Raw genomic sequence first — 23,824 nt, forward strand, 5'->3', positions numbered from 1 at the left:
AGAGCTGAGAGACTTTCATTGTATGTTATGAAGGTAACACTATAAAGGTATCGCATGTCTTGATAAGGTTGAGATCCAGTCCATTAGGGCCAGCTGAGCCACAGACAGGTATCTTTTTAACAATTTGTTTAGCACTTTGACTGAGACCCTCTGATAGTTGGAACAAGACTATAAAGTCACGTATTTATTTTATTTAATTACATTTGTTTACTGGTCAGTGGCTGACTGGTCCAATAGCCCGTGCTCAGCGGAGACGCACAGAGAAAAGCACCAATCAAAAATAAAGCAGAGTATTACATACATGGTACGACTATAAAAATATGTGATTGAGGTTACAAGCAAGGTAGTTAATATATAGGTGACTGAATAATTTAATGAATAAGAAGCACATTTTTTGTGATTAGGTTAGAAAAAGAGGCAAATGGACAAAATGGTGAGTCTGTGGCTCATAGGAGAGTATAAGCTGCTGTGCAAACAAAGTTGATATAGACACAGTAAGAGAATGACAAGTGGATGTAATTAGCTTGGAGCTGTGCAGGAACATATGTTTCTCTGTGGCCTATCTGAGATTGTCACCTATGTTATTTTGTTAGCCTGAAAAGTGGTTAATATAATTGCAAAAAATGTACGAGTAATGACTTCCCAAGAGTGTTGTGTGCTGGGTTTTGATAGCATATAGTAGATTAAGAGCTTTTTGAGTTGCTGACAGCAGAAAATGGGCTGTCATGAAGTTTGGGTTAGTGTGCCTGTAGGTGTATACTACAAGTGTTTAATCACTTTCTTCCTGATGCTGCAAAATAAGATCCATTCAAAATTATTATTAATTCACTTTTTGAAGCAGGCTGAAGAGGCCATTGGTTTTCTTGTCTTGTCCTGTTGAGGCAACAGCGTATTCAACAAAAATCAAAGCTGGGCCACAGACTGTATGACTTTATGACAGCAGACAAGCCTGCCACAACCATCTCTGCTGGTACGGGAGATGAGAGTAATTGTACTCTTGATTCTGTTGTGTATCTGAAGCACAACTGTGAATACCACACTGGTCATAGAAAAGAGATAGTGGTATGAATGGTGAAGACTGCCTGCCTGCTTAGTTACTTAGCATGCAGTCACTAAACAAATGGTTAAGGTGGGATGAAATGCACCTAGTGTGGCTGGCAACAGTTCACTTCAGTATAAGCTTACTGAGATGTCTGCAGTGCAGGTCTCTTGCACTGTTAACTCCAGTACAACTGAAGTCCCTTAACACAATGGTTATAATCCAGGAAGGGTGAGGTTTTTTTTTGGGGTGGGGGTGTCTGTGATTTCTAAAGGTGTACTTCGGTGGATAAGTGGCACATCAGGCTGATTTATCAGTTTAAGGTGTTTATCTGTTTTGGTTTCACAAACAAGACATTTACATTATTAACCAGATTTATTGGCAAAAGCAGCCATATCATATAAATAGGAATATGTTTAGAAATCAGCACTGTACCATCTCTCCATGTCCAATGGCTCTGAATTTGGGGAAGAAAGATGCATGTAAATTGAAGTCTGTTGGTTAATGTCTGCAAAACCAGGATATACAACCATGTTAGGCTTGTGAATGTCAAGTCAACTTCCAAGAAATACAAATACAGTTTAGTATACTATATGCATTGACAAAAGCTGTTGCTACTTCTGTACTGGAGGATTTGAGACCCAAGGTTAAGTTAATTGTTTACTTTTTGTAAAATATTATAGAGGATTCGGAAAAAGAGTTTTGGACAGGCCTTGGATTTTTAATAGTTGAAACGTGTGGCTGGTATCTGGTCTGTTTTGCTGCTAGGGATAAGTACAAGACCTCTGATGAAAAAGGTGACTATCAGTTTTATAAGGAAACAAATAAGAAGAATAAACCTGCATCATCCTTGTTGTCACTAGTGCCATAAGGTGTGAGAGAACTAAAGGACATGCAGCATGCCTACAATAGGAACACAAAGTGGTATGAGTAGAGATAAGCTCCACCGCTACAGTTGAAATTTGTTGCTTTCTAATAACAAAGTTCAGTCTGAGAGTATTATGTGCGAGTATTATGTGCTTACTGAACAAGTACCATAGAACAGAACCTCAAACAGGAAAGTACAGTTGTGTACACTTACCATAATTGTAGACGTTCTAGCGTATTCACTGTTGCAGTCATTACATTTGGGTAATCCTGCTGGCAGGTTGCCCTCAGCCGGCCTGAATTCCAAAGTCTTAGGTCCTGCGTCGGCTGCTGTCGCCCCCTTCCCTGATGTCAGGTCGTCAGGGGTATAAAAGAAGCAACCAACGCCATTTTCTTCAGTTTTTCTTGCCCCAGATGTCAGGTGCCCCCAAAAAGGGTAGCCAAACTTTTTATATATATATATCTATATCTATATATATATATATATATATATATATATATATATATATATATATATATATATTTTGAAATGCACCAATATAAATTTTACCTTCATCTATAGGCAAATACACCACATAGGTTGTATTAATCAGAGATAGAAAGATAAGGTCCAAAGAAAAAAGGGGGAAGGTGGGTGGGTAACCTGGACTGCAACAGTGAATACACTCGAACATCTACATTTATGGTAAGTGTACACAACTGTACTATGTTCTTTGTGTTTCACTGTTGCAGTCCTTACATTTGGGTAGAGTCCCAAAGCTATGGTTGGGAGGCTGGAGCTAGACAGTAGTAGGAGCAGCTATGAGGCCCTGCAGAACTGCAGTGGCAAAGCCTGCCCTGGATTTAGAGTAGAGTGTCAGATGATAATGCTTTGTAAAGGTGTGCACTGAACTCCAAGTAGCAGCCTCTAAAATGTCTCTGGTTGGTACTCCCCTGATAAAGGCTGCTGAAGTGGCTGCAGCTCTGGTGGAGTGTGGCCTAATGCCCTTAGGCACTGGCTTGCCATGGTATAAGTAGCAGAAACGAATGCAGTGGCCTAACCACTTAGAAATAGTCTGCTTTGAGATAGCCTTTCCTTGTGATCCTGCAGCATATGCCACTAGTAATTGCTCTGTCTTCCTGAAAACTTTGGTTCTATCCAAGTAGAATCTAAGCTGTCTGTGTACGTCCTAAGAATGCAGAATTCTCTCCCCCTTGTTCTGTGGTGTTGGGTAAAAATTTGGCAGATGAATAGTTTGGTTTAGAGCCACACTGGACACCACTTTAGGCATAAATGTTGGATTTGTCCTCAGGGAGATCCTGTCTGGACGAAAAATTATAAAAGGTTCCACAGACGTGCGCATGTAGCTCTGAAACTCGTCTTGCTGAAGTAATTGCTAGGAGCAGAGCTGTTTTCCAAGATAAAAACTTTATATCAGCAATAGCAGCTGGCTCAAAAGGAGGCAGGGTGAGCTTTTCCAAGACATAGTTGAGGTCCTATGCAGGTATTGGTAATCTTCATGGAGGCCTTAAATTTTTGGCCCCTCTGAGGTACTGTTTTAATAAAAGATGAGAAAAAAATGGTGGCTCTGTATTGTAATGAGCCGAAATGGCAGAGGCATGAATTTTAATTGATGAAAACAATAGGCCTTTGTCCAGCATCTCAGTTAAGTATTGCAAAATCTGAGGAATGTTTGGGACAGTTGTATCAGTTCCTTGTGCCTGGTTCCAAGCACAGAATCTCTTCCATTTTCCAGCATAAGACTTTCTAGTACTAGGCCTTCTGGCTTCCAGAATGACATCCAGCACACCTTTACTGAGGGGTGTTTTTTGTGTGACTACATTATTCACCATGCTGCCAAGTTTAATGTCCTGAGTTGGCTGGGCAGAATCTGATTGTTTTGCTGGGTCAGTAGATGAGGTATTTGAGGTAAAGTCCAAGCTGGGTATAATGACAAGTTCCTTAGGAATGGATACCAGTACTAGCATGGCCAGTCTGGGGCAATCACTATCATCTTTGGCTTCTCCTGTCTGACCTGTAGGTGCACCTTGGGGAGGAGAGGCAGTGGGGGAAAGGCATATACTGTTAGGTTTTCCCAGCTGAAAGATAGGGCGTCCACTTTCCATGCTTGTCTGTGATAAGTCCGTGTGCAGAATCTTTTTAGTTGGCAATTGTGAGGGGAGGCAAAAAGATCTATGTCTGGGCATCCCCATTTCCTTGTTATCATGCTGAAGACTTGCGGATCCAGCTTCCATTCATGGGGATCAATGAGGTTTCTGCTTAGTTCGTCTGCCAGAGTATTTTCCTTTCCTGGCAGGAATTGTGCCTGCAGATGTATTTGGTAAGTCAAAGCTGTGTCCCACAAGGTCATGGCTAGTCTGCAAAGGGGGTAAGAATGTGTGCCACCCTGCTTGTTTATATACCACATGACCGTGGTGTTGTCTGTCTTTATCAGTAGTTGTCCTGGATGAAGTAGGTCCTTGAAGGCTGTCAGGGCATTTTGAACAGCTAGCATCTCCCTCTGATTAATATGTAGATGCATTTGGTTTGAGGACCATGTTCCCTGAATGCCTCTTCCTGCCCTGTGGGCCCCCCAGGCATAATCTGATGCATCCGATGTTAGTGTCTGCCTGGCTGGGGGTAATGTGAATGGCTGTCCCTTGTTGTGATGACAAGCCTTTGCCCACCATCAAAACTCCTGTTGCAGGCAGGGAATCCTTATGAGGTATTTGCTTTCTACAAGAAATACAGTTATTAACTTTTTCTGACATCAGTCTGGAGCAAGAAAAAAGTTTTCCCAGCGGGGTACTTAGCTTTATTGAAGACTTCGGATCTGAAACTCGAACACAAAAAATCTCAGGAGTCGGCCGACTGGCATTTGCGAACTGCTTCTGCTTCGGGCACCTCGCGGCAAGAAAGACTGAAGAAAATGGCATTGGCTGCTTCTTTTAGATCCCTGACGACCTGATGTCAGGGAAGGGGTGACAGCAGCCGACGCAGGACCCAAGACTTTGGAATTCAGGCTGGCTGAGTGCAACCTGCCAGCAGGATTACCCAAATGTAATGACTGCAACAGTGAAACATTAAGAACATCAGTCTTATTATTAAGACCTGAACATCTTTTCTTCCTTAGGTAACAAAGCTTGCTGTTAACCAAGACACTGACATTGAAATTTCACTGTAGTCATACTAGGACCAGTTGAACAGATGTCAGCTACATTGGCTATGCTAAGGTAGTTCAGCCAAAGAATCTCATAGCCTCCCAAATTCAGTATTACCACATATGCACAAGTATCTTACAGTGGCTCCAAGATGATTTTGTAGGCAATGCAAATGTACTTCCTTAACAACATTTATACAACTTCTACTTTTGTGTACAAGCCTCCCCTTTACAGTGTGTATGAGGACAAGAAATGTGAGCACAGGAAGGATCATCTTTTAATTGGGCATAGTACCAAAACATTGTAGTAACAGCACTTGACTGACATTGGCTGTACAGGTATTATCAGCAAACAGTCAACTCTGTTGATATAGAAGGATGAAACCCTGGTTACAGTCCCGAGTACCTGAATTCAGTTATTGGCTTGGAAATCTGTTGGAGCTGGCATGGGGAGAATGGGTGTGCCCATTCTGGGAGGGTGGGGTTGAATCGGAGCTCTCCAATACCACAATCCTATAGAAGATGGATGTCACTGCAAGGAACAGCCCAGGGGCACACATTCGGCTACCAAGCTGTTCCAGCAGTAGTTCTCACTGCAGTTGCATAGGGATGTGCACTTACATGGGGAAAAATGTAGTGGTCTGTGTGGAGATGCAAATTTGCTTATTCCAACTAACCACAGTCGAGCTTGGGCATAAGCAATACATCCCCATTCCCTATTGCAGGAAGGGTCACAAGAAACACTCATGACTGCCTGAATGACAGACCCTCCTAATCTCTCTGTCTCTCTTCCCCTCTTACTGGAGATAGCTAGTACAGAAGAGTAAATGGCCATTGTCAGTCATTAAGGTTCCCCCCAAACATGGGACAAAAAGTACCAGGGAAAAAAGTGAATACCTTGCAGAATTTTGTAACTATTTCCTGTGGCTATCCCTGCCCAGTCACAGTTACACAAGAGCTAGTAGAATATATCCTGAGAGCACAAGATGTAGTTAAGTTGGTGTGGAAGGGGTGTAGCAGTTCCTGTAGTGGTGATAACAGTAAAGGATTATGGCAGTAATCATTGCCTGAGGCACATTAGGAGCTCTATATACCCCATGAAAGCAACCTGCACATTTGATCTGTAAAACAAAAAATGACCTTACCTGCATTTGAATAGCAACTACTTCAGGACATGAATGCTGGTGTTGGGTTGCAGTAATCAGTATGCAGAAATCTGAGGTGCTACTGTTAGTGTTAAGTGTTGGCCACTTAACAGATTCTGCAAGACTTGCAGTGAGTGTTTAAAAAGTGTGCTCCCAAATGAACCGATTGATCAACTTCGTGTTACCACATGTTGTATGCATTTACTAAATGTCCCTGTGCTTTCAACCAGTTACACATTTGTTAGAGCAATACGTTGCAACACAGTCACTGGAGAACTGCCTCCTTGCATTCTTGCAACTGCAAACATTCCTTTTGTAACATATCTTCCTACTGAACCATTCACTCTACTAGTTTGTGCTGCTTAGCTGGAATTGTACTTAGACTGACTCTTTATTCAGTGGGATCTTCAACTTCTGTGTAGCAAATGCATCTTACAGAGACTGATTTAAGGTTCAGGTAGGGGTGGTGATTCCAAGAGCTCCCCCAATGATGATACCACTCCTCACACTAACTCAGGGTTATCCTACTGCCAAAGACCATCTACCCAAGATAGTCCTATTGCTAGCTGAGCAGTACAACACACATACAGGGCTGTATCTCAGTCACCACCTTACCCAGGCCTGTTACTGCAGGATGTTATACCCCCATCTACCCAAGGTTATCTTACTGAGTACTGACCACAATGGCACATTCTCCTAGCCAGGGCTGTAATCAAACCCAAGGTTATCCTGGTGCCAAGAGTAATACCGTTGCCCACACAGAGCTTCTTACTTGCTAAGGGTGGTATCCCCATCTACCTGAAGCTGCTCTGCTGCCAAGAGTGGTAATCTCCTCACCTCTTCAATTTTCTACAGTGAAGGGTGGCACCTCCTTTCTACTCAAAATATTTTACTGCAGAGGTGGCACCCTTGTCTGGTTGGGGTTATCCAGCTGCCTAGGGTGCCACCCCCACCTGCTCTGGGCTATCCTGCCAATGACAGCATCCCCACCTGCCTAGGGCTATACCACTGCTAAAGAAGGCACCTCCACTTAACCAAGATATTCTGCCATCCTTTTTATCACCATCATTAACTCTCTTTTCCCCATTTTCTACAGGAGGTTGGGGTGTCATGTTAACTGTCGCCATCTCTTTCAATTCATTGGCATTCTCCTACCTTCTTTGACAGTTATGCCCGAGTGTCATGGGTCCTCCTCACACAGTCCATTCATCTCTATGCTAAGTGTCCTCATTTCCTCTTATCTTCTTCCTGTCTGAAGTTTTCCTCACCAGACTGTTCTGCTTTCTTACACATGTGCGTGAACAATCATAAATCTGTTCTCTCTGACTTTTTTTGCAATTGGAACTACTTGGGTTTCTACTCTGATGTCCTGTTTTCGTCATCTCTGCCACATCGTGCTTCCTACCACCTGTTAAGGCACTTCATCTCCTTTGCCCTCCATTGCCTCTAGTGTCATCACCTGCTCTGCCTTTACTGACCAGGTTTCTGTACCATATAGTAGAACTGGTCACACCACTTTTTTGTACATACTACTTTTCAGCTTCTTTGACATTCTTCTGTCATACATTACCCCTGACATTCTGTGCCAGTTGGCTGCAGTCCCACTTATTCCAGCTTAGTCCTCTTCATTCAGACTTCTCTTCTCCTCAACCATGCCTTCCATGTACTTGAACCTGTTAACTTGTTCCACTATTTTCCCTTGTATCTCAATTCCCATCTTTTTCTGATTTCCCCATTTGCTGCCATTACAACTGACTTATCTGTTCTCTGCTTCATCTCATGTGCTTTCAGTTTTTGCATTCTATTCCCGTATTTTTTGCTGAAGTACTTGTTCAGAGGCTTCCTGCAATGTTGCATTGTCTGCATTCAGCAACACTGACCTGTTAGCTAACTTAGTCTATCACCAGTATGAACAGCAGTGGGCTCAGAGATGAACTCAGATACACACCCACTCCCACTTGCAAACCCCTCTGTGAATCTAAACACTCTCTATACTTGTGTCATTGGGTCCTTGTACATAGCCTGTACTAATTCTTCCAGTGCTTCCAGCACTTTGAGCCATTGCAGTACTGCCAAACTCATTTTTTGTGGTACCTTGTATGCTTTCTCCAAGCCTAGGAATGGCAAGTTGGACTCTCATCATCTCTAGCTTCTTCTCAACTATCTGTCTCACTGCAAACTTACCCACAACTGTTCTGCAAAACACAGCTCCAATTATATCATCAAATTTGCAGATAACACCACAGTCGTGGGTCTCATCAAAGAAGAGGATGAAAAAGTGTACAAAGATGAGGTCAACTCTCTGATCGACTGGTGTGTGAGAAACAACCTAGACCTGAATATCAGTAAAACAAAGGAGATTGCCACTGACTTCAGGAAAAAGTCAACTGCCCACTCATCACTCAAGATTAATGGCGAAGAGGTGGAAAGGGTTAAAACTACAAAATTTCTAGGCATACGCATTTCAGAGGATCTCTCTTGGACTTTGATTACTGGTCAGTTGGTCAAAAAGGCCCATAGTCTCCACTTTCTAAGAAGGGTCAAAAGAGAAAAGCCCCCACTTACTGCTCTCTCCACTTTCTACAGAGGAGCTATTGAGAGCATTCTCACGTGTAACTTCACTGTTTGGTTTAGGAACTGTACAGTAGCTGAAAGGAAGAAATAACCAAGAGTGGTGAGAGTTGCTGAGAAAATCTTAGGCACCAATCTACCATCAATGCAAGAGGCATTCACAGCAAGGAGCTTTAAAAGAGCCCACAAAATACTTAATGACTCCTTGCACCCAGCACACGACTGATTTACTCAACTGGCAGGAGTTACTGCAGTATGTGCTGTAGAACTTCCAGATCCATTAACAGCTTCTGTCCAATGGTGATACTTGTTAACTCAGACACCAGCCCTAGTGACTCCACCACAAATTAACTTAATAACAGTGTTTTGTTTGGAATGTGCAATGTTTACATTCAAGTACAATTGCCCATTACTTGCTTTATGTAATAATACAAAAAGAGTGACAATTTTACTGCATGTGCAAGAGCGGTCTTGCCTGTCATTTTTCTTATGGTCTTGTGGCATAGTCATTATTCTCTTAATTCCTGTACTTGATATGTCTTAATGTTGAATTTGTTGTATTCTGTGCTTCTTCTGTACTCTCATGGTGAGCTGATACTTGTAATTTTGTTTAGGTTTACACGTGTGTAGTCCTAAATGACAGTAAAGTTTACTTTGAATCTTGAATCAAACATTGGGTCATTTATGCCGTATCTGAATCCGGGTTGCTCATCTCCCATCTTACTTTCTACTACTTTGCATATTTGTTTCAGCCTCTCCGGAACTTTCATGCAGTGTGACGGGAGTGTGATGCCACTATACTTCCTTTAGTTGTGAATGTCATCCTTGATCTTGTACACTAGCAGTAGTATGCTTATTATCCAATCATCTGGAGTCATTCTCCCATAACTCAACCAACATTTTGATCGTATCTGCTGTGGTCATCTGCTGTGTTCTCTTTTGAGCCTGATGCTTTCCCTGACTTCATTTTCCGTGGTGGTGATCTCAGTTATTCTAGGATGGGCTCCTGCTCTTCTTTCATCAAAGGCTGCATCTGGAACAGTACAGCTTCTGTGGGGATTTCTTAATTCAGAAGTTGCTGGAAGTACTCCCTCCATCTTCCTTTGATTTCCTATGGGATGGTGAGCAGGTTGTTGCTGATGTCCTTGATGAAGGGTGTCTGATGACTTTCTTCTTTATCTTTGTTTTGCAACCTAAAAGAGTTTCTTTGTGTCCTTTACTGAGTCACTTTACAGAAGCTGCTAGTGTGTTTCTGATGCCTTGTTCTTTGCTATTGCAACTGCTGTCTTAGCCTCTTTGTTAGCCAGTCAGTATTCTTTCTTAGCCTGGTCCATCTTTTCTGTCTCCTATTTTTTTTCTGCACTCCTTTCTTTTGATGACTTCATGGACTTCTGCATTCCACCACCAGCTTTCCTTATCTACCGTATTTCCATACCTGCCTCAGGTGCATATCTGTTCTTTAGTCCTCACACATGCTGTTTTGAGGCTCTGCAGCTTTCCTTCAACTAAACCTATTGCCGCCTCCTCCTCTTTCTCTTGAGGTGCCAGAGCCCTGCATAGTTAATCAAACTCTTTTGTGCTTTCTCTCCAGTCAACTTCCAGGTCTTCAGCCTGGTCTCTGTTGGCCTTCTCTGACCACTGCTTGCAGCTGATTTGTGGCAAATGATGGTTTATGCTGTGGGCTGACTGTTTCACTGGGGTGACTTTACAATAAGTGATTCTACCCCAGTGCCTTATCTTACTAGGAGGAGGTCTACCTGAGTTGCATGTTGGCCATTCTTGTATATGTGATCTTGTGACTGTCTGTTTTGCCGAACTGTGTGTGTTGGCCACCATTAAGCCATTTCCCAGACAGAAGTCTAGAATGGCATTTCCTTCTTTATTCTTGTTGCCCCACTCATGTGGACCCAAGCAGTCTTCATAACCTGTTCTGTCTGTCCCAATATGTGCATTCAGGTCCCCCATTATCAATACCAACTCATGTTGTACAGCTTTATCTAATATGTCCTGCATCTGCTGTCTGAATGCCCTCTCTTCCTTGCTGTCACATCCATATTGTGAGGCATAAGCTGAGGTTATAAATACTGTCCTATCCTTTCACAAGACTCTGATTGTCAAGAGTCTGCCATTAATTCTGATGATATCCCTCACAGTATTCTGAAGTCTCTCCCTCACCATTTCGTCTGTCCTCCTCCTGAGTAGTAGACTCTGGATCCCAAGCTGTGACTTTGCTGCACTGCCCTTCCATCTTGTCTCTTGGATACAGACCATGTCCAGCCTCCTTATCGTCCACTTCCAAGCTCCATTGTCAGTGAACCTATACAGAGTGTAGCAATCGTTAGTTCATGTTTGGCAGGTTGACTAGTTTTACTTCCAGCTGTCACTCACTAGAGCTATCCCAGGTAACCAATGCTGGGCAACTGGACACTGGCTGGTGAGTAGCTTACTGACTCAGATTGCTGGGCTTTATATCAGGCATGCATTGGCCAACAGGCGTGTTTAGATCCCCTCTCACCACTGGCATGTGTCAGAGTTGGTTGGGTCCTCAGCCCACTTATCACCTGCAAATGCCCATGCCCATTTTTGGTGACAGCCAATTTGACCAAATCACGTGGAGCCAATTTTTGCACCATTGAGTGGCTAGCCCTGATACGGTGGGCAGTCTGTGATCTGTGTCCTCCTATCTAGAGGATACCGCGCAGCACAGTTGATGCCTAAAGCAGACGTCTTTGGAACCCCCCCCCCCCCATAGTCACCAATAAATAAAATGTGCTGCTGCCCAAAACTCCATTCTTGGTGGTGTTTGAGGTGTAAGCACTCAGCATGTTTTTGAGAAGTAGAAAGAACCTCATGGAGAACATGCAAACTCCATACAGGCATTGGCCTGTGGTCAGTATCAAATCTAGTACCTTGTGCATGGGAGGCAAGGATCTTTACCATTATATCAACTGCCACCCTGTCTTAGCTAGAGCCATTTTACCAAGTGAGGTAGTTTAGTATCCATCCCTTAGGGTGTGGGTGTGAAGTGGTGTGTGTAGGCAGCTTACAAGGACTTCTTTGTATGCTATACAGCTGCTAGTGTGCATCTGCCTCAAACACACAGGATTAGTGTTAGAAGGCTTTGAGCTCACACACACACACACACACACACACACACACACACACACACACACACACACACACACACACACACACACACACTTTTAGAGAGCCATCACTCACCTGTTCAATCCCTGAGCCTGACCTCTGTTGATAAACCAACTAATCAAATTGAGCTTGCAGTGGTGGCCGGAAAGGTTGTTTTTGCCACTCTACTACTGGGCTTGTATAGATATTATTTGTGGTGGCCATGGCTGGTGTGGGGTCAGGCCCTTGTTTGGTCAGCCACTGTAGTAGTCTAGTAGGAGTGTACTAATATTGTTCATAAAGTATATCATTTAATCTGAATCTGTGAATGTTTACAAGTATGGTATGCAAATAAACTTAACAGTTTAAAAAAAAAGGAATTAAGATATAATCAAGCAGACTAGACATTTAATGTTTTCTTGCCTTCAAAAAATATGTTACTGCTACAGGGGCTAAAGTCTGTCATCAGGTTAGTGAACTGAATGGCACACTGAATTGGCAGTGCACTGCTCAGCTGCATGCATGGCACTGATTTGTCTCCACAAAGCAGCAGTGTGTTTCTACAGTACCAGCTGGCAGACTTGTGTTTGAGCAGTAAGATAGTGAGCACTGGTGTCGTGCATGCAGTTTTCACAATGAGACTGGGTTCCTTCATTGAGCTTTTAGAAATTAAGTATGTTTTTGTTGTCTGCTGCTTGTGGTGTCTGAGCTCTGCTACCCTGTTGTCCGTCTCTCCCAGGCAGCATGCCAGCCTGTGTGCTGTTGTGCTGTGATCAAGGTTATCAGCTGTCACTCACTTCTCTAGCTGGAGTACCATATTCCCCATTTTGTCAGCATAATGTCAGCTGCCAGTGACTCGATGGCAGGTACAGGGATGTATGGACTATCTTATGGGGATAAAATGATGCAGTGAGGATGAGACATATAAAGAATGGTTGGGAGAAAGGGTTGCTGTTGGTATCAGAGTTAGCTGGGTCTGTGAGTTCTGTAGCTCAAATATGTTTTGGGGGAAAGGGTTGCTGTTGGTATCAGAGTTTGCTGGGTCTGTGAGTTCTGTAGCTCAAATATGTTTTTGAAACTGTCAATAAGACGTATCCTGCTATGCCCTGTATGTAGCCTTTACATGTGCACTCCATGTGAATTCCAGCAATGCTATTTACACATCTTTTACAGCTGCCCTCCATGAATACTGTGTATTCTAGCTGTTACAAGGGCACACGAATCTAGCCCTTGGAGACGAACTACAATTTCCTACTTTGTTCCATTTCTTTTTTCTTTATTTCACAATTTTTATCTTATTTCTCATGGAATCGGCTATATTTTTTTTAGATTCCTGAAGCATCAGTCCTTCAAACAGCATAGGGGACAGTAAGATGATGCGTCTTTGGTGCAGTTCTGTGCTTTGTGTCCTGTGAAGTGTAAATGAATGTAGAAAGACTCCACTGTTTACAGATAGTGGGCCATTCGACACAGTTTAATGCAGATTAGTCCAGCAAAAGCAGTATATGAGTGGGGAAGGGTGATTGTATGTCTCAAATTGATGTGCTTAATTTGTAGACATAGCCTTTTTGTAGTACTGGTACACAGCAACAAAGCTCCCAGCTGTCGTCTGTACTGTGATGTAGTATAATGTTGTAAACTTCAGGCTACTAGACTGCTTAGTTGTGTTTTCAAGACTAAAAGCAATTCTGCAGTAATTATAACTTATCCTTAAGGGTGATCTGATGTGGAAAAAAACACTAATGTCAGACTTCTGCTCTCTCTCTCTCTCTCTCTCTCAAACAGAAATAGAAGATGTTGTGAATGCAATTCTCTTCCTGCTGAGTGATAAAAGTGGCATGATCACTGGGACAACACTGCCTGTGGATGGTGGATTCCTTGCTTGCTGACAAAGTGATTGCTGTGATAACTGCATACTGTTATGACACTTCTTAACTCTGTGTTGATCTACAAAGTTTTCATTATACTGAAGCCTGTTACCATGAAATCTGGTAGTAAAAAAGGGGAAAGCATAAAGTATGTTATCAGATGTGCAGTTATTAAGTATACAACCAGGTTCTCTACATTTTTGTACTGATAATCTGTATCTGTACCTACCCCAAAAAACAACCTTCTGTCTATCTAGGTTGCAGATACTCCAGCAGCAGCTGTTGGGCTCAACCAGTGTGGTGAATTGTCATTATTGGGGTCAATAGTGCGCCGTGAGTAGTGCAGAATAAAGTGTTCAGTAGTGCGCCATGAATAGTGCAAAATAGTGTTCCTTCTAAAAGATTTAGACTATTTTATTGTGCAGACACTTTTGATTCAGAATGCAGTCTGTGTGCTGCCGTTATGACTGTACAACATTTATTAGTGAGAATACATGTAACACATAAACAGCAGCCTCTGATTCCAGTGTTGGCTTATGAGAAAGGTTCTCAGTTACTGTGGTTGTCATGATCTGTGTAGGTGGCTTTCTATCCAGCACTTCTTTACACTCCATACTATTTTAGGACCAAATGGTTAGCTACTTCTGCAGGAGATTGCACTGTAACCCATGTCCCTATTGTGTCTAGCTACCAGCAGATGACCATGGGAACTCCCATCACTTTCCTGAGAAGTGCAAGGTTACTCTGCAATGCTGCTTAGCTAAAATATTTTTGCTTTTCACAGTGATCTTCATATAGTGTGAGGCTGCCCTGTCCTTGTCTGTATTGTCTTTTTAGTATGTTTATATTTACATAATGTCTAGATCAGTAGACACATCCTGACACCCGTGGCATACAGACCTATCCCTAGCATCCTACAGTACTCCCTACATTTGGCGTGTGGCAGTGCATAGTTCCTCTTGTAATGTCCGGTGATGTATAAAATGTACAAATGTCCCTGGCTATAAGACTAAACAGTACTCATCAGTACCTCCTCTCTGTATACATAGTACACAAGCTGGTCTATAACATCTTGTAGTACTGCCTGCCTCTGTCACCTGCCATTGCAGAATTTCTCCAGTACTGTCCAGTGATGCACCTTTGCAGACAGACATAAAACTCACTTGCCATTTTTACAGATAGCACATGCCTACCTCTTGTCCAGAAATAAAAATCAGTTATAAAAGCATGCAGCAACACATATGCCTATTTTTTTAACATTGCCAGAGGACAAATCTGACTGTACTGCCCATCGGGATGCAGCCCCTTCCAGTGTGGCGTGGCCAGAGCTGCAGTAGACACTCTGGTTTGGGAATGGCCATGGGTTCATGGAGCACTGGCTGTGAGTAGAAAGAATTAACTTAGCTCATGACCTGCACACCTCCAAGGAAGAAGAGGTGGATTGGGAATCCACTGTGGCGTTAATGCTGCATATTGCAGGCGAGAGGAGGTAGAGTGAAGACAGAGTGTGAATGAAGGTGTGCATGCCTACAATAACAGCAATGCATATTATAAAAACAAGGAGAAAAACTACCCCATTGTTCATAGCATCTTGTTACTTAGCCCGACAGTGGAGACCATGCAGTATGGGGTGTTTGCTGCCCACATGTGATAAATGAAAGGTGCAGTGGTGTGAAAAAATATTATGTGAGTCAGTAACATTTTATTCAGCCCGTCTGAAGGAAAAATAAATAACTAAGCAAGTAGTGCTATCTGACAGCTAAAGTACTTTCACCTGGCATTTCATCTAAAGGTGCCTTCTTCCACTTAGGCCTACCAGTACATTCATCTGCCTTTGCACTGTTACCTAACATAACATTATAACAGTTTGTTTCCATTACTAACTGGCAAGAGATAACCTAAAATCCAGCTGTGTACTTTGCTGTCTCTGCATTTCAGTGCTGGGTGAATTATCCGTCTCGCTATGACCAGCTACTGGTACACAAACCTAACCCTCAGCCATGTACCTCAGTGCTGATTCAGCAGCCAATATGGGTGCCAACCATCCTCTGGCATGTGACAGTATGCACCTTAACACATAAAGGTACACCTGCTAACCCACTTCAGTATCTAATGGTATATACACTAACCCACCTTTGACATGTAAGGATATATACACTCACTCACTTCCTTCACATAACAGTGTGTGTGTGTGGGCACACATTCACCTCTAACATGTAAAGTACAAACACAAACTCACGTTTGAGATATAATGGTACTTACATTCACTTACCTCCAGTATCTAGCATTGTGTATACTAACTTATTTGATATGAAATGATACATACCTTCCCATCTCCATCATATAACAGTACATATACTCAATCACATTTAGCATTTTAATGGTGTATATACACTCACTTGCAGTATGTAATAGTAGGTACCCTAACATGCATTTGACATGTACTCATACATGTCATTGTAAGCTTTTTTATGAATATGCACACAACTGCCCTGCCATCCAGCAGTTCAGATAGCCCACATGAAGCACCCTAAAATGCACCCACAAATCTGAAACATATTGAAATCCTTAACAGCTGCACTCTATGCAGAGAATAGGTACCTGTAGTTACTGTGCACCAGACAGCTGGACTGTAACTTAAAGAACTATATCAATAAACCAGTAAGTATGCACCAGTATGAATCTTTTATTGTACAAAAACTTACATTTTCACAATTACTTCAACAACAAAATGAGTATCAAAAAGGGACAAGTCACACAAGTGGATGGTATCCGCTTGCCAGCTAAGAAAGAACAGATGTATACTTTCACTGCTGGAATGTAGCTACAGATATTGGCTTGCTATATTTCGTGCTTTTCAGACTACTGTGAAAATCCTGACAAATTACTGTAAATGATTGTGATCATTGTATACTGTGGTCTACTACAAGGCCTGTTTAACCCAGTGAAGTACCAGGATGCTGGCTGGCTGTGTCTGGGTACATTAGCAGTAAACTGGGACTACCCTCAGGGGTTTACATTTAGGTAATCTTGGCTAATCCTTGACCATCCTGTGGAGCAACCAGTTTCACAGGGTTGTGTTCTTTTTTCATGATAAGCAGGGCACTTGCTCCGATGTGCAACATCTCCCCCCACCTTGATCTAATCTGTGTATTTCTTTAAAGTTACTAATTCTTGTTACTTAGATGTACCTTTTTTGTTGGCTGCTTTGTCGGATAAAGAGGGATTCTCCCTCAGCTGGCATTATGTCACCAGCTTTCTGCACCCTCCTGTATGATTGATGTGACTGCTTATTTGAACTTCAGATATTGTATCCTTACAAACAAACTGTACCCAATGTCTTCAGTCAGAGATGGGCATGTGCACTGTGGTGTTTAGCAGGCAGGTATTCAGAGTTGTGCCAGATGCAACTGTTATAGTGGAATTAATCATAAAAAAATAAAACATTCTGTCACAAATGTCTGACTTTTAAGTTTTGAGGATATCTACAAATTAAGAAATGGGTACTGTTTATATATATATATATATATATATATATATATATATATATATATATATATATAATAAATGTGCATTTGCAGATTATTAGAGCCAGTGCATTTTTAGTTTAAACAGAACATTAAAAACAGTTGTTTATGAATCTGAAAAGGGTTGAGAGATGAAGGGGGAAGCATCAATATGCATAAAGGAGGTCCTCTTGCAAGCCTGAGACAAAAAGGAATGCCATCTCCTGAAAAGTGGGTAAGGGAGTGTGGAAGGTTAGAATCTTGAGTAACCATCTGGGAAGAACAGTGATGATTTAGAGAAAAAGTGGGGTACACTTTTTGATTTGTACTGTACTGGCCGTAAGACATGTCAGTATAGGTGGGCGAGAGAATAAATTACATTTTGTTATTTATTTACTTCATTTTGATTACTAAGAGATCCTATGGGGATGAGTCACATTTTTTCTGTTTAAGAAGAAAGGTTTAGTACCTTCACTTGTTTGACTCATCCAATCTTGAGTATGAGTTTCTTAAGCATGAAAGCTCAAGTTGGTTTCTGTTTGTGTTTTGTTGCTTGCTGATAACTGCAGCAACACTGCAGGTATTTGCATTACAGTAAACTGTGGATGTCCATGGTTTTTGTACCACTGAGAAAGAGTGAGACTGGTATTTCATTACCTCCCATTGATCACTTTCTCCAAGGAGTAGTGACCTTTGAGTGAAAATAATAAAGAAAAAGCAGGGTCAAAACTATATATGGGGGTGCAGGAGACAAGCCCCATGGATAAAGCACATTACCATATAAAATAATCAAGTTCAAGTAAACTCATTATGAGATTGTGTACCGAAGTTATTTATGACCTGATGTCACCAAACTGCTATAATATGATATTTGGTGTTCTGAGTGAATGTATAGGATCCAAGGAGAAGAGAGCCACATGAAGCATTACAAGTTTTCAGAAAACAGTACAGAAAATGCATAGGACAAATTTGTCATTTCCATGTAGGGGCATAAGCATGATTTTTGGAATTGTAAAGAAAGTATAGGCTTAAGTTAAAAATAAATTAAAAAAATTTTGCATTCTGGAAAAAAAAAGTCAAGTAAAATGTGTAACGATAAACTGTGGTAAATCTAGTTAAAAAAAATCTGATTCTGACAAACGTCATTGCACAAAATATTTTGGAAAATGTATATGACATGGTATATATGAGTTTGTCTATGCCAATGATTACATGGCTTGATAGGCGGATTGTGATTACTTGGTGTGAGCGCGTTTTGACATATCAGATAGTGTTGTACTGAAAATATTGTTATGTGGGAACACATGAATGAACTGTTGGCAACACAAATCATGAGGATGTTGAACAGAAACATACAATCAAAAAGCAACAGTGATGCAGAAACACAGCAAAACATGTTCAGGGATTATTTTAGATGTGGCTGTAGAAACTCGTGTGCTCTTTCCCTTTGTTTCTTAATGCCTTGTTTACATTTACAGCTCACTCAGAAAAGTGAGAAATAAGTATTCGCTCAAAAGAATTGGGGTAGAAGAAGGAATACTCAGCAGGAGCAGGCTGGGAGGTCCCCATGAGCTAAGGAACCGAGGGAATGGTGGGAGGTGACTACAGTCTTGGACCCTGAGGGGATTAGCCAGTTTGTGTGGCTCTGCACCACAAAGGACAGAATTCTGCATGTGATACTAACCAAGCTAGAGGGAGACAGGGATGCCTTGCTAAACATGCCATTACCCAGCAGTGATTGTGCTACTGTGTAGTTTAAAGGTGGGGGAAGGTAAGAAACCAGAGACGGTGTGACAGCATATTATTCTGAGTGTGACAGAGTGGGTCAGGAGTTCAGACCCATAACAAGAGTGGGGTGAAGGGGGTGGCTGTCCTGAGTGGAAACTAAGAGGCAACTGACAGATGCCAATGTGATGCAAGTGCTGGCATTGCTTAATAAAGCCATGATGATATCAGTATCATGCTCAATAACAGCTTAATGAAGCCATGATGATATCAGTATCATGCTCAAGAACAGCTTAATGAAGCCATGGTGATATCAGTATCATGCTCAAGAACAGCTTAATGAAGCCATGGTGATATCAGTATCATGCTCAAGAACAGCTTAATGAAGCCATGGTGATATCAGTATCCTGCTCAAGAACAGCTTAATGAAGCCATATTGATAGTATCATGCTCAAGAACAGCTTAATGAAGCCATATTGATAGTATCATGCTGAAGAACAGCTTAATGAAGCCATGGTGATATCAGTATCCTGCTCAAGAACAGCTTAATGAAGCCATGGTGATATCAGTATCCTGCTCAAGAACAGCTTAATGAAGCCATGGTGATATCAGTATCATGCTCAAGAACAGCTTAATGAAGCCATGGTGATATCAGTATCCTGCTCAAGAACAGCTTAATGACGCCATGGTGATATCAGTATCCTGCTCAAGAACAGCTTAAGCCATGGTGATATCCGTATCATGCTCAAGAACAGTTTAATGAAGAAATGATATCAGTATCATGCTCAAGAACAGCTTAATGAAACCATGATGATATCAGTATCATGCTCAAGAACACTCACTGTGAGAATGTACTGAAGGAATTTATGATCTGATATGACCAAGTTGCTGTAATTTGATGTTTGATACTGCATCTGCGGTCATGACTGAAGCAGTGTGTGTGTGTGTGTGTGTGTGTGTGTGTGTGTGTGTGTGTGTGTGTGTGTGTGTGTGTGTGTGTGTGTGTGTTAGTAACTGTAGCAAGCTACTTGTTACTGATGTAGCATCAAATGTATTACAGTTACAGGAATGCAAAAGAACCCCCCCCCCACAGAAGATCTTTTGGGTGATGCCAGTTTGAGGAGTTGCACAAGATGCTAGATTAGCTATGGTTCTGCGGATATTAACTAAGGGATGGGAGGCAAATTGAGAGGTGAACAAACTGGGAATAGTTCCTGAATGGAATAATGAGGACTGTGGATAAGGTTTTGAGGAGAAGAGAAAAACGGGCTAATTCTCTGACTGTCCAAGACTGCATAGGAAAATGAGACTAACAATGCAAAAGAGATGGCTTCTGAGGGTTGGAAGGAAGGTAAGGAAGATAAGGTGAAGGGCAACAGAAGAGACAAGGGCAGCAAAAGTGTAAGCAAAGGAAGTTGGCAAAAGGGGTCAAGGAGGAGGAACAAGTGTTGAATATACCTGGCTAGTCTCCATAAGGATGGAAAGGAGATCACAGAAGTCGGGGAGCAGACTGAACTAAAATTGATTTTGTCTTCACAGAACAAAGAGGGGAGAGACAACCTTGGTGGGGGAGGAGAGCAGTGGTCTGATGCCAGGACAGAAGGGAGAGGTAGAAAGCGAACTGGCTGTCCTAACAGATGACAGTGTATGGTCAAGATAGAGTGTCTCCAGGATCCTCAAAATGTATCTGGTGTGCTGTTAGAACCCCTGACAAAGCTCTTCAGGTCACTGTTTAGTGTGTAAGTGACTAAGGACTGGAATATGGCAACCATGTACCTTTGTATGGCATGATAGGGGGAATTGAAATAATTTGTCAGAATATGGGCTTGAAAATTGGAAGAAGGCAACCATGTACCCTCATACAGGAGGGAAGAGAGGTTGAAAAAAATTGTGGAATATAGGCTTTTTATCCTAACAGTGGTGGCAGAGAAAGTCCTAAAGAGAATCCTGAGGTTGGTTGCTTTCCTGAAGGGCAACAGTCGGGCTTGCTACTGTAATTCTGAGACCAGTAACTGGAAGTTCCAGAATTACATTTAAAAAAAAAAAAAAAAAAAAAAAAAAAGAAAATAACAGGGAAACTACATAAAATGTTGACAGTTATTGTTCTCCTTTAAAGTTATTCTTTGCACATCGTAAGCTCCCCTGCATCCCCGTAGACCATTATAACACAGACTAACTGCAAAATCGTCATTACCTCAGAGGAAAGGGAATACTTTAAGACACATTATTCACAGACTTGTATGTAGGTCCCCAGTACTAGCTCTTATGAAGCTTGGATTTTATCATGAGGCTTGGATTTCATTGGATAGCATTGGAATTCTTACCCAGCAGTCAATATGGGCTTATAGCCTATAGCTTGTCAGTCAAATCTGATCCTGTTATATCTGGCTTACAGGCGAACTTGACATAATGCTGTCAAGTTGAACATCCCCAAGGCTTTGACTTGCTCCTGCACAACAAACTGAGGAAAACTACAATGGCTGAGACTGGATGAACATTTTGACTGCATTGTGATTGTAGGCTCGTACTAGAGAGCTATACTGTGGACAGCATTAGGAATAAGCAAACTAATGGAGTACCGCAGAGGTAAGTTCTGGGTTTTATACTCTATAATGATTGGTTCAGGGGAACACTACACTTTGTCTTACCCTGCTTTGTCATCATGACCTGAGTGATGTCTGTCTTTAAGCAAAGATTTTTATTGTTGAAGCTTCATTGTGTTGGTTGTGGAATTTCAGGCAGTGACATTTAATGCTGAGAACAAAGTCAGGTCATTCAGAGTAAAGAATTTATATATTTTTTCCTGTTTCACTACTCTTCCTTTTATCCTGAGTTTGTGTAACCTCAGAGGTAGCATTGCTTTAGTAAGAGAACCATGAAATGGGGAAACGGGGACATGCAAAGCAACAGCCACTGTCTTACATACCCATGATTAATCAATGATATACAAACGGAAATAAAGCCCTGGTTTATCTACAGGTATAGCAAGCATTCAGTTGTGCTGTGTGAACATCCAGGGTGCCAAGGAAATCCTGGCATTTCCTGGAAGACGCAGTAAGTTACCTTGATGTCTCTCTTCTTCAGTCCTGCAGTTTGGACTTGTGAAGGTAATCTATACTACCTATCCACTGATTTCTAGCAAGCATGCTAAAAAGTGTTTATTTTGTGTGGCTAGCATTCAGCAGTTGTGTCAGAATACTTGATTTTTTTCTGGAAGGTTGGTGGTGTCTTTCAGCAGCATGAAAGTGCCTCTCCATTCAGGAGCTGGCACTTAACAGCTGGATAGCTTGTGTAGTGCTGTCAGCTAAATCAAATGATACACTTGTAGTTAGCAGCCTTTGTATCCCAAGTCATGAAATTGTTTTTAAAATTGCGATATTCTAATAGCTGCATCATTAATTTGACTTTACAAAGCTTTTGGAAGTGTACCTATATTCTGTGCTTGAGAAAATAGCTGTTCTCTCTACATGTTTGTGAGAGGTAAAATCCTGCCCCTGAAGCTGGAGTAGCTGATGATACCCTGTTGCCAAGTTGTAGGCTGCTTGGCACTGAAGAACAAATAAAAAAAGAGAATAAATACTTAAGTACTCAACAGTTTTTGCAGTGTTACATTTTTCATTACTACTCATGCAAACAACAAATAAAAAAGATGACTGTTGTAAAAACGGTTGAATGAAAACATAGAAAAAAGACCCCCAAATATGGTAGTGAACACACAGGCTGTAGTGAGCTTGTATCTTTAGAGACCGTCTGGAACTGGTTTTTATTTCTTGAGTGGGTGGTTCTAGAATCAGCTCTTAAAGGCACATTTGTTTGTGAACAAGGCAATTTAGTTATGCACCTGTTTTTAAATAGTTTTGCAGTTCAAGTACAAACTAGTACTGGCAAATGGCATTCTCAGTTTAAACATTTTTTATGCAAGGAGGTATTTTTTCTTTTGTAGTTTCCAATGGTTTTATTTTATTAAGCCTCAAACTCGAAACTTTCATGAATTAAAGAGCTGTTTTGCGAATGCTTCTTTCTGTACTGCTGCTGCTGTTAGCATAGATTTGTCTGATAAAGATTAACACTGTGAAAACATATTTACAGTTAAACATGCATGTTATCTTATCAATTGTCTAAATTCTGAACATAGGGGTAGAGAGGTAGCATGTTGTGATGTACTGAATGAAAAAAAATCCTTTTACAGTCACATGGCTTTCCCCTGTCAAAATTCATAATATGTTTCCATATCCCAACAGTATTACTTAGTGTCATGTCTGTAATGATACCCTTCACCACCATGTGATAGTTTTATAACTTGCATTTGACATTTTACAGCAAAACATGGATCAGTATACTCTTCTGTAAGAGTAAACAGAAACCAAAGGGCATACATGTATAAATAACATGCTTCACAAAAACTGTTGTTCATGTGACTTTTTATATCTGACATTTTGAAATGGTAGTGATTAACTAAACTTAAAGGTAACTTGCAAACCTTTACTTATTGGGAGGGGGGCTGTCTTATTACATTGTTAATCAGTACTCTGTACTGCAGTGTCAGGATGCTTGGTGGATGTTATATCAGCCCTGAAATGTCACAGCCCCCCCCCTCTGCCCACAGATCTAAAGTAGATAAACATACTTTCCCAGCAAGTTAGCTCTGCCTGGTCCATATTATCTGCTAATAGCACCAGATAAAAGAGCAAATAAACAACTTTATTGGGGGAAGCGTTCCACTGAAAAGACCAGGCATGCACACATTTTTATGGGCAAAGAAGAGAAGGTCACCACAGCTTTGGCTGGAAATGACAAACTGCACCCTGAGTACATGGTACCTTTTAAGTATTAGTAC

At 41.5% G+C, this 23,824-nt stretch overlaps 2 protein-coding genes across 3 annotated transcripts in view; one reads left to right on the forward strand and one right to left on the reverse strand.

Annotated features, from left to right (window-relative positions):
- The window catches only part of DCXR (dicarbonyl and L-xylulose reductase), a 513,647-nt gene extending 499,743 nt beyond the window's left edge, over positions 1–13,904 (forward strand). The window contains exon 8 of one of the 2 annotated variants that reach the window (XM_044068213.1): positions 13,674–13,904. In XM_044068213.1, the coding sequence (XP_043924148.1) occupies positions 13,674–13,777 (104 nt within the window). In that variant the 3' untranslated portion in view covers positions 13,778–13,904. The remainder of the gene's footprint in view (positions 1–13,673) is intronic. The other variant, XR_006364447.1, reaches the window with a different exon arrangement.
- A 6,040-nt stretch (positions 13,905–19,944) lies between these two features.
- Positions 19,945–23,824, reverse strand: part of RAC3 (Rac family small GTPase 3) — a 296,914-nt gene continuing 293,034 nt past the window's right edge. The window contains exon 6 of the mRNA XM_044068215.1: positions 19,945–23,824. This exon is cut by the window's right edge and continues 776 nt beyond it. The gene's annotated coding sequence lies outside the window, so the exon portion shown is untranslated.

The sequence above is a fragment of the Protopterus annectens genome, chromosome 4.part0 (assembly GCF_019279795.1).
Source record: "Protopterus annectens isolate FY-2018-M chromosome 4.part0, PAN1.0, whole genome shotgun sequence".
Taxonomy (NCBI): Eukaryota; Metazoa; Chordata; order Ceratodontiformes; family Protopteridae; genus Protopterus; species Protopterus annectens.